The sequence below is a fragment of the Plodia interpunctella genome, chromosome 2, assembly GCF_027563975.2.
Source record: "Plodia interpunctella isolate USDA-ARS_2022_Savannah chromosome 2, ilPloInte3.2, whole genome shotgun sequence".
NCBI classification, from domain to species: domain Eukaryota; kingdom Metazoa; phylum Arthropoda; class Insecta; order Lepidoptera; family Pyralidae; genus Plodia; species Plodia interpunctella.
The window spans coordinates 2,355,837-2,369,677 of record NC_071295.1 but is presented as its reverse complement, the minus strand read 5'-3'; the positions used below and the strand labels follow the sequence as shown (position 1 = coordinate 2,369,677).

Sequence of the window (13,841 nt, the reverse complement as noted above, 5' to 3'; positions counted from 1 at the left end):
GATTTCTCTAAAATGAAAAATTGTAAAAGCGTAGTACGATCTAACATCATCCATCACATCCCAAGTTCCCAACGAGATAAGTTTCTGCTTCAGTTAGTACCTGTACACTCGCTCACTTTATATTTAGTAGAAAATAGTAGTTAGTAAGGTAAGGTATTACTGGTAATACTCTTTAAAATGTCAATTTGACATTGGACGGCTGGGTTTTGACGTTTTTAATTTTGATAGCATGTTGCCGTCTCGTTTCAACATTCATTATTTTCGTTTGTGAACGGCTCGGTGAATGGTAATGCGGCTTTTCTAAATACTAATTTCCGTTTATTCAATTGTTTGCTGCTGCGTTTATAGAAAATGAAAGCTAGAGTTAAAAATTGTGTTCTAAATTAATACAAGAGAATTGTGAATTTGCTGGTCGAACTTACAATGCTACATTAGTGAAAGATGGACTAAAAATCTCTGTTCTTTCGAATTGACGCTTAGTTACGAAGATTTTTTTGTGAAATGTGATGTATTGGAAGTAATACTAAGGATTTCTAAGCTCTGTGTAAGTATATAATATATCTATCGTTGCTCTCAGCTGTTCCGTTATTCTAACTTATACGCTTAGAAAATGCCATATCCTTGGTTGGTTGCCATAACCATGGTCTACTACGAACACAAAAATTCTAAGTACTTACATAAAAACTTATCTTCGTTTTTATGACATAAGTATCATTGCTTCTTATTATAAAACGTTGGATTTATAATATCGCCAGTTTGAAAACCCATTACTATAAAAAATAATGTTCTCATGTGTTTCTAGTTTTTTATTTTCTTAAGCCTCAAAATATTCGTAAAGCCAAGAATCTTTAATTTATTATTTATCTGTATCATTGCAATATGTTTTCTCATAAAAATCATAAATTTTTTAAGTAATATTAATTGAATTAATTACCTACTTGTATATATTATTTTCAGTAATGCAAACTACACAATACCACTACTATACTATTAAAAAATATAGATAATATCTTCTTCTTCTAATGTTTTTACTGTAATTTCTGTCTGTGACAGAACATTATTTTACTTTGAATCTGGATACCAAAACATTACTATTTTAACATCTCTGTTGCCAAAGTGTTGTGACTACCAAATCAATTGTACACTGTGAAGAATAAGGATCATAGTCTTGAGGTTCAACATGCCAGTCCAAAACTATTGCACTCCATGGACAAATTAGGATCATAACTTTTGTTTTTATATAAATAGTAGAACTCTTACTCCTACTTTCATTTCTCTTTGTCTCATAAAACAAGTACCAGTTCATAAAAATTTGATCATAACAAACAGAACATGTAAAACATAACAAACAGAAAGAATAACTATTATTTCTATATTGAGAGACATTTGGCAAGTGAAAAACCATTTCAATCCTGGTTTTGCAAGTCACCTTTTGGAATTAGACCGAAGATAAATTTTCATAAATATTACTTTTATTATTTTTTTACTTGTTTTATATGCTCTTTTACAATAAGGTATAAAAATTATGTCTAAAAATAGAAATAAACATTCTGGTGCCTGAGCACTAGGAGGGCCGATCCCAAGTAATGGGAACAGACAAAAAATAAATTATGACCCGGAAAATCTGGAGTAACTACAAATCAGTGAATAAAAACAAAGCAGAGAAAAATGCCATCTTAGAATAACAATGACATTTGGTAATATATACCGTAGTGACCTGAAAACATTAATCTGTCAACGAACCATAAGAATACTTAAACACCCACAAAAGAGATACAAAAATGGCACAAGGTTGTGCATAAAACAAATGTCATTAATGCAGAATTGTTATGCAATTAACTGTTGGTACAACACATTACAATAGTCAATGTATGTGTATATTTGTTCAGGTGAGCTGCAGTCATGGCGAGCGACGAGTCCAGCGTGCGGGTGGCTGTAAGGTAAGAGATTTTTATCTTTACCATTCACGTCGTCAACGATGATATGTTTGCCAATGGTCTGACAACTAGGGATGCCGACGACGGAGTGACGAGGTGACGAAAACGTAGCCCTGGGCAAAAGTAGGCAAGCGAAGCCTCGGCTCCGACGCTTAACCGCTGAGGTAAATCGTTGTGAGAGAGACACTACTCTAATTACCACTGGTCGGACACTCCCGACAAAACATATAAAACAAGCACATTGTTGCACACAATCATAAGATCCTGCAGGTTAATAGGTACGTTCGTGGTTGTATGATGCAGACGCCGGGGTTGGCGCCATAAGCGCAGTGCGTTTGGGAACGTATGAGGGGTTTCGTGAATTACGGTGCGCATACTCATCCCTCATAAACCTGAATGCGAACGTGGCCACTTTCCGCGTGAGGCAGAGACTAGCTATACTACATATACACCACTATTTATTACACTGTGGCCATATTCCAACCACAGTTTAATATCAACGGGGTCGATGCAGGCAACGAAAAAACAAATTGCAATCTAGCCGGTCCAGCACCACTTGAATTTGTAGGACCGACTCACCCGCCTCGGCTGTGCTCGAACTGGGTGCCCGTTGCGTAATGCTTTGCAACGCATATTTTACCTGTCTCTGTCACGCAGCTTTCATGCCACAGAGATGGGCCTAAAAAGAACATACCGAAAGAGATAAAAACCCTTGACAGTTGAAAGGCAACAACATCATCCCCAAAAAGCCAGGCTAGCAACTGGTCTTCAAATCACAGCCGAAATTTCAAAAATTTAAAGTGATATGACAGAGACGGTAAGAAATGCATCGATCAATCTACTCTCCGTTTACTTCAAATGATCCGTTAGCTCAAGCTTAAACGCGCTAGGAACGCGGAACCCTTGCACACTGCACAGCACATAAATGTTGTCGATGGTAATGGACTTCAAACACAATCTAAATTGTTACAACGTCATCATATTATTCTTATTTTCACACGTATGAGTTTGACCTTGGTGATTTGGTGAAGATGTTCTACCTAATTCGGAATCTGTAGTTTTTCCATTAGAGTGGAAAAGGTTTTTGATCGATCCACCCCTATTAATAGGGGTGGATCGATCAAAAACCTTCATTTAATTGATTATTAATTGTTCAACCTTCGTTTAATTGATCCATGTTGTAACATGGATCAATTAAAATACAATTAGTAATTAAGCATATACAAAGTTTTGTTTATTGTATTTTGTAATCTAGTCGCCAAAACTTACCGTTTAATATTTGATTCTTACTCTGTTTCCAAATGATTTCTTTTTCATACAGTACCCAGTAACACAGTTTTCCATTCTACTGTCGGAGCTAATGAAATAAAGAAGTGCCAGCTACTTAATCTTGAAAATGCTATGCTGGCTATACTATAAATAGGACATTTTCTACAAGCGAAAATATCACTTGTCACCATTTCTGAATATCACTTCCACCAATAAGCCCGCTATCCACCTAAACGTGGCCTTCGAGTTTTACGACCCTCGGCTCTCTCTACCCTGTACAAGATAAAGACGTGATACTGTAATAGTCATATTAGGTATTCAAAAGAAAATGTTTCGAATCTCTTAGTACTGTTTAGCTCGCTGTATCTGTATCATAACGTCAAATCCCCATCTAACATTTTTTAGCCCGGGCATATAACTCAAAACTCGAAAACGCGTAAGCTAGTGTCTCCCCCACGACTCCACTTCCCGTTTGTGAAGTTGGTGGAATAAATCAGGGAGCCCTAATGGCGTCCTCGTGTCACTTGCACAGCTCTGTTGTTATTGCCGGGAATCTAAATATTTCATACAGTTTGTTCAGTCGATATCTCTCATGGTGTTCTTTCGGAAACTTTTTACTTAAGTAATATTTTGTCAATAATCAGATTGCAATATATCGCTAGTGCGGAAACCATTGGTACTAGCAGTTATATACCATTAATGACACTAACTGGTCAGTAATGCTATTATTGTGACTGATGACATTCGAGCCATGACCCATTGCTCAGTCGCGCTCCGTGGTTTTGATATTCGTCGACAAACAACTCAGAACATCGCAGAAATTGTATAGTTTCGACGTAGTTGTTTGGCCTCAGACTTTAGATCACTTTCACAAGACTTATTGTCTCAGATCTTAATGTAGTTTCTTTTAAATAACTTGCAAATCACGCAGCTGTGACTTAGGTTTGGAAAATGCAAGTCATGACAGGCGTGGGCTTTGTATCTGTCTATGTGCACCTAGTTGACGAACGATACATTTTTATACATAATTATTACTATATTTATATGGAAAAGTTCACAGCTATTCAGAAATTTAAATCTACATACGTACAGTTTACAATTACAACATACCAAGTAATACAAATTGCAACCATAATTGCAAATTAGCTGCTATACTGCCGCATAATAGAGGTCATTGTGGATAACATGCTTACATATAAAAAAAATATTTTTATTGTCCTGTCCTCCTATTGGCTAAGACTGGTATTTTCGTTCAGTTGTTTAGATAATTTTCACACTTGCATTATGACACTATATTGCGACTGCCTATTCTGTAATGTCTGAAGTATTATTCTGTAAATTCATGCGTGTAATGTGTGAACACGCTTGACCCAAAGACCTAGTACGGAGAATAGCTTTGTTTATTGAGTAACCGTCCGGCAATATATTGACAACAGCTTCAAGATATATTGTGCAGAAGCTGAACGGACGCGCCAATAAATAAATTATCCGATAATATTTTGAAAATGTTATACAAAGACATGAACTTCATGAGCGATTGATGAACGAGTTTTCATTTACCAACTTTTAGCATTGCCCCCTTTCCTACACACGCAAGGGGCGGATTTTATGTCAGTTTTGCGTGACGTATCGAACTGTCAGTTCTATACAAAATATAGGTCTATATTTATGCAATTACTAATGACAGTTCTATTCTATATTAATATAGATCTATGTAACGCCGTATAAGGTAATGAGATTTATTATCACAAATGACGCAAAAAGCCTATGTCAACAGATTAGTGGATCTACGCCGTAGTACTCTCATACATACACACGTTCACGTGTATGTAACGGAAAATATTTCAGATTTTCTATTTCTAATTCGCCATATTATTGCGAATATGACTGTTTTCTTTTTTCTATTTTTAGGGCCTTGACTGTCTACTTAAACCTACTCAGTTTTTATAAATCATTTCCCATATCAGGATGTTTCAAATAAACAGATAAACTATATTCGTATATCGAAGCAACTCCGCAAATTTGTCACGCGGAGTTGGACGTGTCTTCAATCCCATGGGAATGGCTTATTGTCAAGAACTTAAGATCTCTGTAAACTTAATGGTTCTTCTTCTTTGCGTGTCGACGCTCTTCAATGATATCAGAATTACATTTTTCTGGTCAAGTGTTGTGCCATGACCACGGCTTTGTCGGTGGCCAGCATTAAATCATTATGAAAGCAGAAGCAGGCAAGACCCCAAACTGGGTTCAACGTATTGTCTATTAAACCCCACAGTCTGTTAAGCATCCTCTTAAACCCAAGGCAGCTCAGCACCAGGCCTGGTAGGTAGGACCTTAAGTATGTCAATAAATGCAAGATAACCAATGAAATCGAGAGCTGACGTCATTGTGGGTGTTAATGTTCGTTCACACATTATGTTCACATGTCGAGCCTCAATATTATTGTCATAACTAAAAATAGATTTTTCTATTGTGGCATCAGATAAGTAACCCAATGAGGACTAGACCACACAAAGATAAACCGCTGTGATATGGTATTTGTTATTGGCTTGTATACAATATTTTATCTACACTTATCTACGCTAATATTATAAAGAGGAATTGGTTATAAATCGTAATAGGTAATCTTCGGAAATAGTCAACCAGTTTCCAAAAGTCATTCTCCAGTAAGAAGTTCAATTATTTCTGAGCGACATGGTACTTTTTATCCCTATACTCCCACGGGTACGAAATCCCGGGACGCAGCTAGTGATAATATGGCTTTATTTGACGGCTGACCATTCATTTGAATCGACTGAATAAACAAAGTTTTACAGGTAGTGCAACGCAGTAATGTCTGTGCAATTAGTAGGATTGACAAAGATCGACTTGCCTTGTTAGATCCTATTGTTCGGTGTACATTAAACAGCAAATGATAATGACGACGAATTCGTAATGAATTTGGAGAATGTGTTTGTGATCTTCAGACGTGAACAAAGCAATATCCAATTTCAAGAAGCAGCAAACTTTAGATGAACTTACCAATATTGGAATACTTAAACCTTCAATTCTATAAATGTATAATTCTGACCAATAAAATAACGATTTCAATTTTGCCAGCTGCAATGACCCCAGGTCTCACATTAGCCTTGTCTTGGCAATATACGATATTTACCAGAGTTGTGTATGTAGTTAACCTGCACCTGTGCTGAACTAGCACCTAATTACATTAATGGGCGTTTACAACATAATGCGTCTATTTATCAATGGCCGTACGGGATTTTCGGACATGGTGCTATGTGAAAAATGAGGTCTATGTAACAGGAATGTTGCTATATAATTCACATTATTCTCTCACATCCTGACGTTGAATTTCAGAATTAGAATTCTAGTGTTAGGTTAGATTTTGATTGTGATTTCACGACCTGACTTTGAACATCGCTTCGCATTTATTGATAGTAGTAGCTCATCATAATTCTATATAATCATATTTTCTATATAATAGTAGATTCGATATATGTTTAATGTCGTAGTGGACACATTACAATTAGGTTTGACATATGTCTAGCCTACATGCAATTGTTATAGTCAAAATTCCGACGTTTTACAATTAGGAAATTTTGCGAGTAAGCCCATGAAACGGTGATAGAAAATCATTATCTATCTCAGCTTGGATTTCGAAAGTAAAATTTTCCACATTTCAAAAATGTTGCCAGTCATACCTGTAAGATGTTTTTTTTGGTTGTCATGTCACCTGTCGACCTTGAACGCTGTTACTCACGCTTTCCTAAAAACATTGAATAACCGCAAATGCTAATCAGGTTTGCGGCAAGTAAACATAGTAACGCCAATGTCAAATATTTGCCAAGCAAATGGTGGAGATACAATTATGTTGCGAATTGTGATGACAATACTTGTTGACCACAAATAAATGTGAAATACTGTTGCGCTTTCGTATATACATACCTTGTAGCGGGAGTTAGGGTAGGTCGACCGCCACGAAGGAAAGATCTTCCTTTGTGGCGGTCGAGCATGGCCTGGGAAACCGCACGGCTCCTCAGGCGCAACACCTAGCCTGGCGGGAAGATCTTCCCTTAGTTCCCGCTTCGTTCCGCCCTTTATAATAAAAGTGTAAGTGAGCTATGTATGTACATATCAGATATTAAAATATGGTCTTTATGTGACTAATAGAAGCCAAAAATTTTTTTTTTTGTTTCGCATCACCCAAAAAGGTCTAACTTAAATTCTGGTATAGGTATCATCGAGATACATCTCATTATACCTATACCAGATTTATTTGATGATAGCAAAGTATGTACTTTGCTTAGAAGCCAAGATATTAACAATAATAAGTTATTCGTGAATTGCGCACGATTAACGCGGGCGAAGCCTCAGACAAAAGTTAGCTCTCATTATCTCATATACGTATTCTAGGTTTCTTCCTCATCCAGAGCGCGTGCGTTGGAGACTCCGAACGTAAATAAATAATAAGTAATAATTACTGTCGAAACTGGACTAGTTCCATCAATAAAGCATGTCAAACATAGTTCAATAGAAAATGGTTTAAATATTAATCCACAATAATCGTGGTAAAACAAGAACGAGTCGCCTGAGGAAACTTAATCGATACTGGGCTGGTCTGGTTTTGTATTGATCTAGTATTTTTGGATACTATATTTTCTGCGCTCTTGGGCTTCGCTCCCGTGGGAATTTCGGGATAAAAGTACCTAATGTGTTGTTTCAGGCTATATTCTACACGTGTACCAAATTTCATAACGATCCCTCCAGTAGATTTTGCGTGAAAGAGTAACTAACATACATATACACATACAGCTTAACAATCTTTCGCATTTATATTATTAGTATGATTAGAATAAGAACTCGTAGATAATAATTAGTAGAAAATAAGATAGGATACCGATACATGCAATTCGCGTTCACTTGCAAACCTTTGCTCTCAGATAATAAACTGAGATTATGTAAATGCCATCGCCCACGCAAGTTTCCAAACACGCAGGACAGATAAAGAAGCAATTTGATAGGTCGTGTGACTATAGTCGAATCCTACTGCATGCCAAGAAAATTGCCAAACAGCGGCTGTCACTGCGCTAGCGTCACCCGCAGTGCTAATCCCACAGCTGTGTATGTGGGGATATATTTTAGTTGTTCAAGTTCTACTTATGTCTTTAGCTGTAAGTTTTCCAAAAATGAAGAATAAATTATACTAGAACCTTTCATGCGGTTTCATTTGGTCACCGGGCATATTAAACATCGGGGCTTCCTTCCATTTCCCCTGGGAATTTACCCCAAATAGCAATTATACATTTTTAATAAGCGATAACTTTCTGTTTCTTGGAAGAGAATAAAAGTAAGAAATTATGGCAATGCTTGAACGGAGTAAAGAGTTTTTAATATCTATGTTTTGTTTGGTTTAGATACATAGATTTGTCAAAGAAAGGTAGCCGTTACGTCCGACGATTGTACTCACCTCACGTGGCGCGACAATAAAATGTGACATGTTTATCGTTTGATGTATTGCATCCTCTCACACAGAAATACAATACGATTCGTATTGCGAAACAATAAGGTTCTTTATCGAATGTCAATTCCACGTGCACGTCAACAATAAAATGTCCAAAAATACGCATTCTCCGTCGTTACTTCCGCCAGATTGATATCGCGTGAAGGAATTGTTATGTTTATAGGAATTAACTAAGATATTATTTTCTGACACATCATAGCTAATTACCATGAGGCAAATATTCTATTTGGTTCATGGATATCACTATTGTACTACTATATTATATTACGCAGTGTGTTTGTGATGGATGATATTGTTAGTCAACGAACCTCCGTCAGAATGTGAATTAAAATCGATTAGGTTATCAAGGTTTTCAATCCAATCATCATAATTCAGCTTATCTTTTTCCATCATCTGTGGTCGGCGCAGAATGTCTACTCCACAATTGTCTATTGGCATATCATGATCATGGCCACCCCTAAACAACTTCATGTCCATCTCTTTTTAGCTCTTCCTCCCGTGTCTTCCTCTCCTCTACATCCATCAAAGTTCATCGTAGACAAGAATGCAGTGTACTTAGAATAAGGAAAAACCAATGAACATATATAGATGTGACATATCAATTAGCGATTGAACAGCCATTCATAATATGATAATATCCGTATAAAACAACAAGTAATGATCTTATGGAATTAAGCGAGTAATTTTTAATAAAACAGGCTTTATATATACTGTGTAACTTACATTAACATTTCATATTTGTTATGACTGATAACTAACTTTGTTTGTTGAATGTGTTTCTACCCCTGAAAATAATTAATTAGGTACTGTTTTTTGTCTTTAAGTAGAAAGTGAATAAAAACGCAAGTCTTTCTGTCTTTGCATTGCATATTCGGTGCTTGGAAGTGTGGAACAAAATCTCTATTGCAATATAGAACAAACGCTTTGTTATGCACGCTGTCCAATGGTTTGCACTGATGAAAGTGTTATATAATATTCTTGTGTGATAAGAATACGATAAGACACCAGGGTTGGCGCTTTAGTCGCAGTGTGTTCGGGAACGTATGGAGGCATTCCTCTGATTGCGCAGCCGACTTTCGTCCCCCTATTCAGCCGTAAACTGTAGAACAAGACAACTGAATGTACTCGTAGCTCTGTGAGGCAGGAAGTGGTATGGTTATATAGTACAATTTATTACAATATGACGTCGGAATAGGAAAGGGCTATGCTACTCGGTCAATCGACCCACGGCTGGTAGTGGGCGATTCTCGCTAAATATTTAGGATAACCCACGCGCGTTCTACATAACCTTATGCAGTTCGCGAATGCTGTTCTTTTGCATAATCTAGTTTGGTCACTTCCCCTTGGCGCATATCGAAACTTGTGACATTTATAATTTCGATGAATTATTATTTATTTATTTAGCCGTATGGTGGTTAATAGAAACAGCGAATACAACAATTAATTCGTGCAGTTTTGTTAGTCAGTTAGTTACTAACTGTTACTTGCGGCTTTTGCGGAAATTTTGGGATTAATATAGCCTATTCCAAGTTCTACTTTTTCAGTTATACCAAATTTCATCAAAATATCTGTGTTGTTTAAGCGTTATTGACATTATTCCGTTAAGTCTAAATTGAACTAGTCTGTAATAAGGAAGAAAAAGTTTCCTCAATTCAACTGTTTCTTCATTTCGATTTGATTTTTATAGGTAATTACTAAAATCCCAACTAATGTTGTAATGCAAAATGAATTTCTTACCTTTCCGTATTATCTACTTAGAGTACTAAGAAAGACATAGGCTGTCTTTATATCGGAAATGAGTAAATACTATTCCCGTGAGACTCACTCAAGTCACGCGAGTCAAGTCGCGGGCAAATGCTACTAGTAAAATAAAGATTGATGTAATTTTAACACTTGCCACGGCAAAATGAACAAAATCACGGTCCAAAAAGGCTCGCATTGAAGCTATTATTGGCCATATCCGCCCTTTACAAGTGGAACCACGCCGATGATTGGCAATTTTCTATTCAGCAAATTGGTTATTTAACACCAGTATGAAATATCCATTGATTTCTATAGTCCTATGCTTACAACCTATAGCTTTATTCATATAATAGGATTCCTTCCTAGGATTCCTTCCTATAGGTGCTCCCGTTCAGAACTTCTAGTGCGGTCTAGTGATTATTACCGTTGACCTGTGATCTAAAGGTCCCAGATTCGAATTTACTCATGTCACGTGAGTTTTTATACCAATTTAACTCATGTATAGTTTTCATAAACATCCACTTGGTTCCGGTGAAGGAAAACATCGTGAGGAAACCTGCACTCTGGTTGACAGTTTTGTTCACTATATGCGACTACGTGTCACAAATTGTGGGTAAGCGTAAAAGTTGTGTCAGTAGTCTTTAGGCTATAGTAATCCAAGCCAACAATTTGGAAAATGTAGTCGCCTCTAATAACCAGGCGATTTGTCGTAATATCCCCAAAAAGAAATAGAAGTAGCGAAGAGCGATAAGAAAACAGAAATAGGGTTAAAGTTAGGTTTGGCCGTGGCCCAGTAAACTTGTTTTTTAATCGCGGTAATGAAAACGTAATCGGAATTAGATCGCTAGATGCGATATTTTTTACTATCAGACGATTTCTTTTACTGTGTTGTGAAAAAAAAACATAAAAATATATTTATACACACGCCAGTCTGCCACTATGGCGCTTCTCCTCTCATAGTCTACTGGTATAGATTTTTGTATTAAATAATAATGCTTCTTATATTACCTACTCTACTCCTGTAATATTTATGTGTTTTGTATAAAATATCCGCGATATTTTCTGTAATATTATTGTGAGGACATTTGTAATATCCTAAACTATTTAGATCCAATATTTCTCAGACGCTCCACGCTTATATCAACAAGGCAATATCTCTTTCATCCTCCTCAGACAGAGGCGTCTCCCAACACTATTATGACGACGAAAAGATTGCAACAAATCTTTGCCGCAATAATCGTCACGACTATATCGGCAACCTATGAAACTGTCATACTTATTTAACGATCAAGATCCACATGCACGCGAAATTCTCATATCTCAAACGTCTAGCTAAGCGCTATTTAGTTAGGTCCCATAGATTTAATGCGAACTGGTTTTTCCTATTAAGGCGTAAATTCCTTGGTTTAACGCCTCGCCTTACTTGGAAAAATGCATGTGCATGACAAATGATTTTTTTCTTTTCGACCACACATGACATAATGTAGTGCAGTGTGCATTGGCGCTTATTGTGCAGGGAAACTCTGAACACGTGCTAATTGTAAAAGTAGAATATGTTCTGCGTGTCAACAACGCGTGTCTCTATCGGGTGTAACAAATTTCATGGAAATCGGTCCAGCCATTTTGGCGTTACAGAGAGACATATAAGACGCATCGTACTATTTTTATGTGTTGTTGTGAGCAATAAAGATATTTCCAACAAACTAACATCCACACTTTCGTATTTAATAAATAAAATGATATAGCGAACAATGCAATATGGTTTCCACTACATTTTCCGAAGAAATTGGTTCAACGACTTTCAAAATAATCATAGTTTGTAGTCTCGCGTGTCCGAGCCGCTGGTGGTTATGTTGCCATGTTAGAAAAACACTGAGAACCAAGAATAAAAGCTCATTTACCTAGCGAACACACAGTCGTATTCCTGATGGCTAAGAGTCGTGGTCAAACAATGATAGTTTGAGTGTCTGTATTTTCCCGGTTCCTTCCTCAGCCGTTAAGCATCGAAGCCAAGGGTTTGCATACCTACTTTTTCATCTCTACATTGCGGTAGTCGTTAAATCATTGGCGTGTATATCCTCCTTGACTATAAGATGTTAGTCTATCATTAACTCCAGATATTGAGCGCATTTCATATGATATTAATTTCTCAACGTTTTAAGTTTATCATACATGCGTAAACGATCTAAGTAGAAAACTAGGATTAATGGTATCACATAATACTCTGAACCAGTTGTCATACCCTTGATTCCTTATGTCCTCATTAATGTAGGAAATCAGAAAATAAATACAGAGGTAGTAATAAAATAAGCCATCTTTAGTTCTGCACTGTCCATATTTTGTAGCTAGACGTTCGCGTGCGCAGTGCAGCGTATTGTCAGCCGCTGCACAATGGCTGCAGTGGAGATTGCCACACGTGCTATTAGGTCGACGACACACCCTCTGAAAAGAAGTCCACGTCATCCGATCGGTAGGACAAAGTCGATCGTGGCCAGAGTGTCTTCTTCTACCCCTTGCCCCAACAAAAAGGAGATCATCTTTCTTTCTTTTAGAGTGTGTTAATATATAAAAAATGATCTTATTACATGTTAAAAATAAAAATAAAAAGATTATCTAGAACCATTATTTCTTTTATCAATGCCTAGAACTATCCAGTACAGTATGTTAAAATTTTTCGACTTTTACTAAGATAGGGAGATTTGTTAGTATAGAAAGATAACATAACGTTTGAAAACCTTTCCCTCCCTTCCCCCTTTTCCCTTCTTTCCTTTAAATTTCGAACTTCATTGTACAGGAAGTGGGAGTATTGCAGAGTGCAGACTAAATGCTGTGTAACATGACCGAACCGTGATTAAAGTAAAAATGTCTAGTCTAATAATGCGTGTATTTTAAGGCTTTACAGACTAATACTTGTTGCAGTAATATTAACATTAATTAATTAATTCATTCATTCATTCACTTCATTGAATATGCTTATTATCAGTTTTTATTAGATAGTCCGTTTGTTTTATTTCTTCCATTTGCACTAACCCCAAAAATGTTTTTTTTCTCTCAGCGTCACAGATTAGTTGAGCAGTACAAAAAACCTCAGGCTTTAAGTCCGGCTTTTACACGTTTTCCCAATAAAGTTAAATAAATAATAATCGGTCTAATCCAACTTTGAAATTCTTATCACCATCAAATAAATATACACTATATATCCCAATCTAATACTAACTAATATTATAAATGTGAAAGTAAGTTTGTTTATTCCTGGAACATTAACGCGGGCGAAGCCGCAGTATTATTACTATTTTTGTCTGTGGTCAACTCTAAATTTGTAATAATTCCCGCCACAACAGTATAATAACTTTATTATACTCTCAAAAAGC

General features: G+C 36.5%; 1 protein-coding gene across 3 annotated transcripts in view; it reads left to right on the top strand.

The window, feature by feature from the left end:
• Window positions 1-240: 240 nt before the first annotated feature.
• The window catches only part of LOC128681950 (kinesin-like protein KIF21A), a 67,536-nt gene continuing 53,935 nt past the window's right edge, over window positions 241-13,841 (top strand). For 2 of the 3 annotated variants that reach the window (XM_053766333.2, XM_053766324.2), the window contains exons 1-2: window positions 241-544; window positions 1,890-1,940. In XM_053766333.2, the coding sequence (XP_053622308.1) occupies window positions 1,903-1,940 (38 nt within the window). In that variant the 5' untranslated portion in view covers window positions 241-544; window positions 1,890-1,902. The remainder of the gene's footprint in view (window positions 545-1,889; window positions 1,941-13,841) is intronic. The other variant, XM_053766343.2, reaches the window with a different exon arrangement.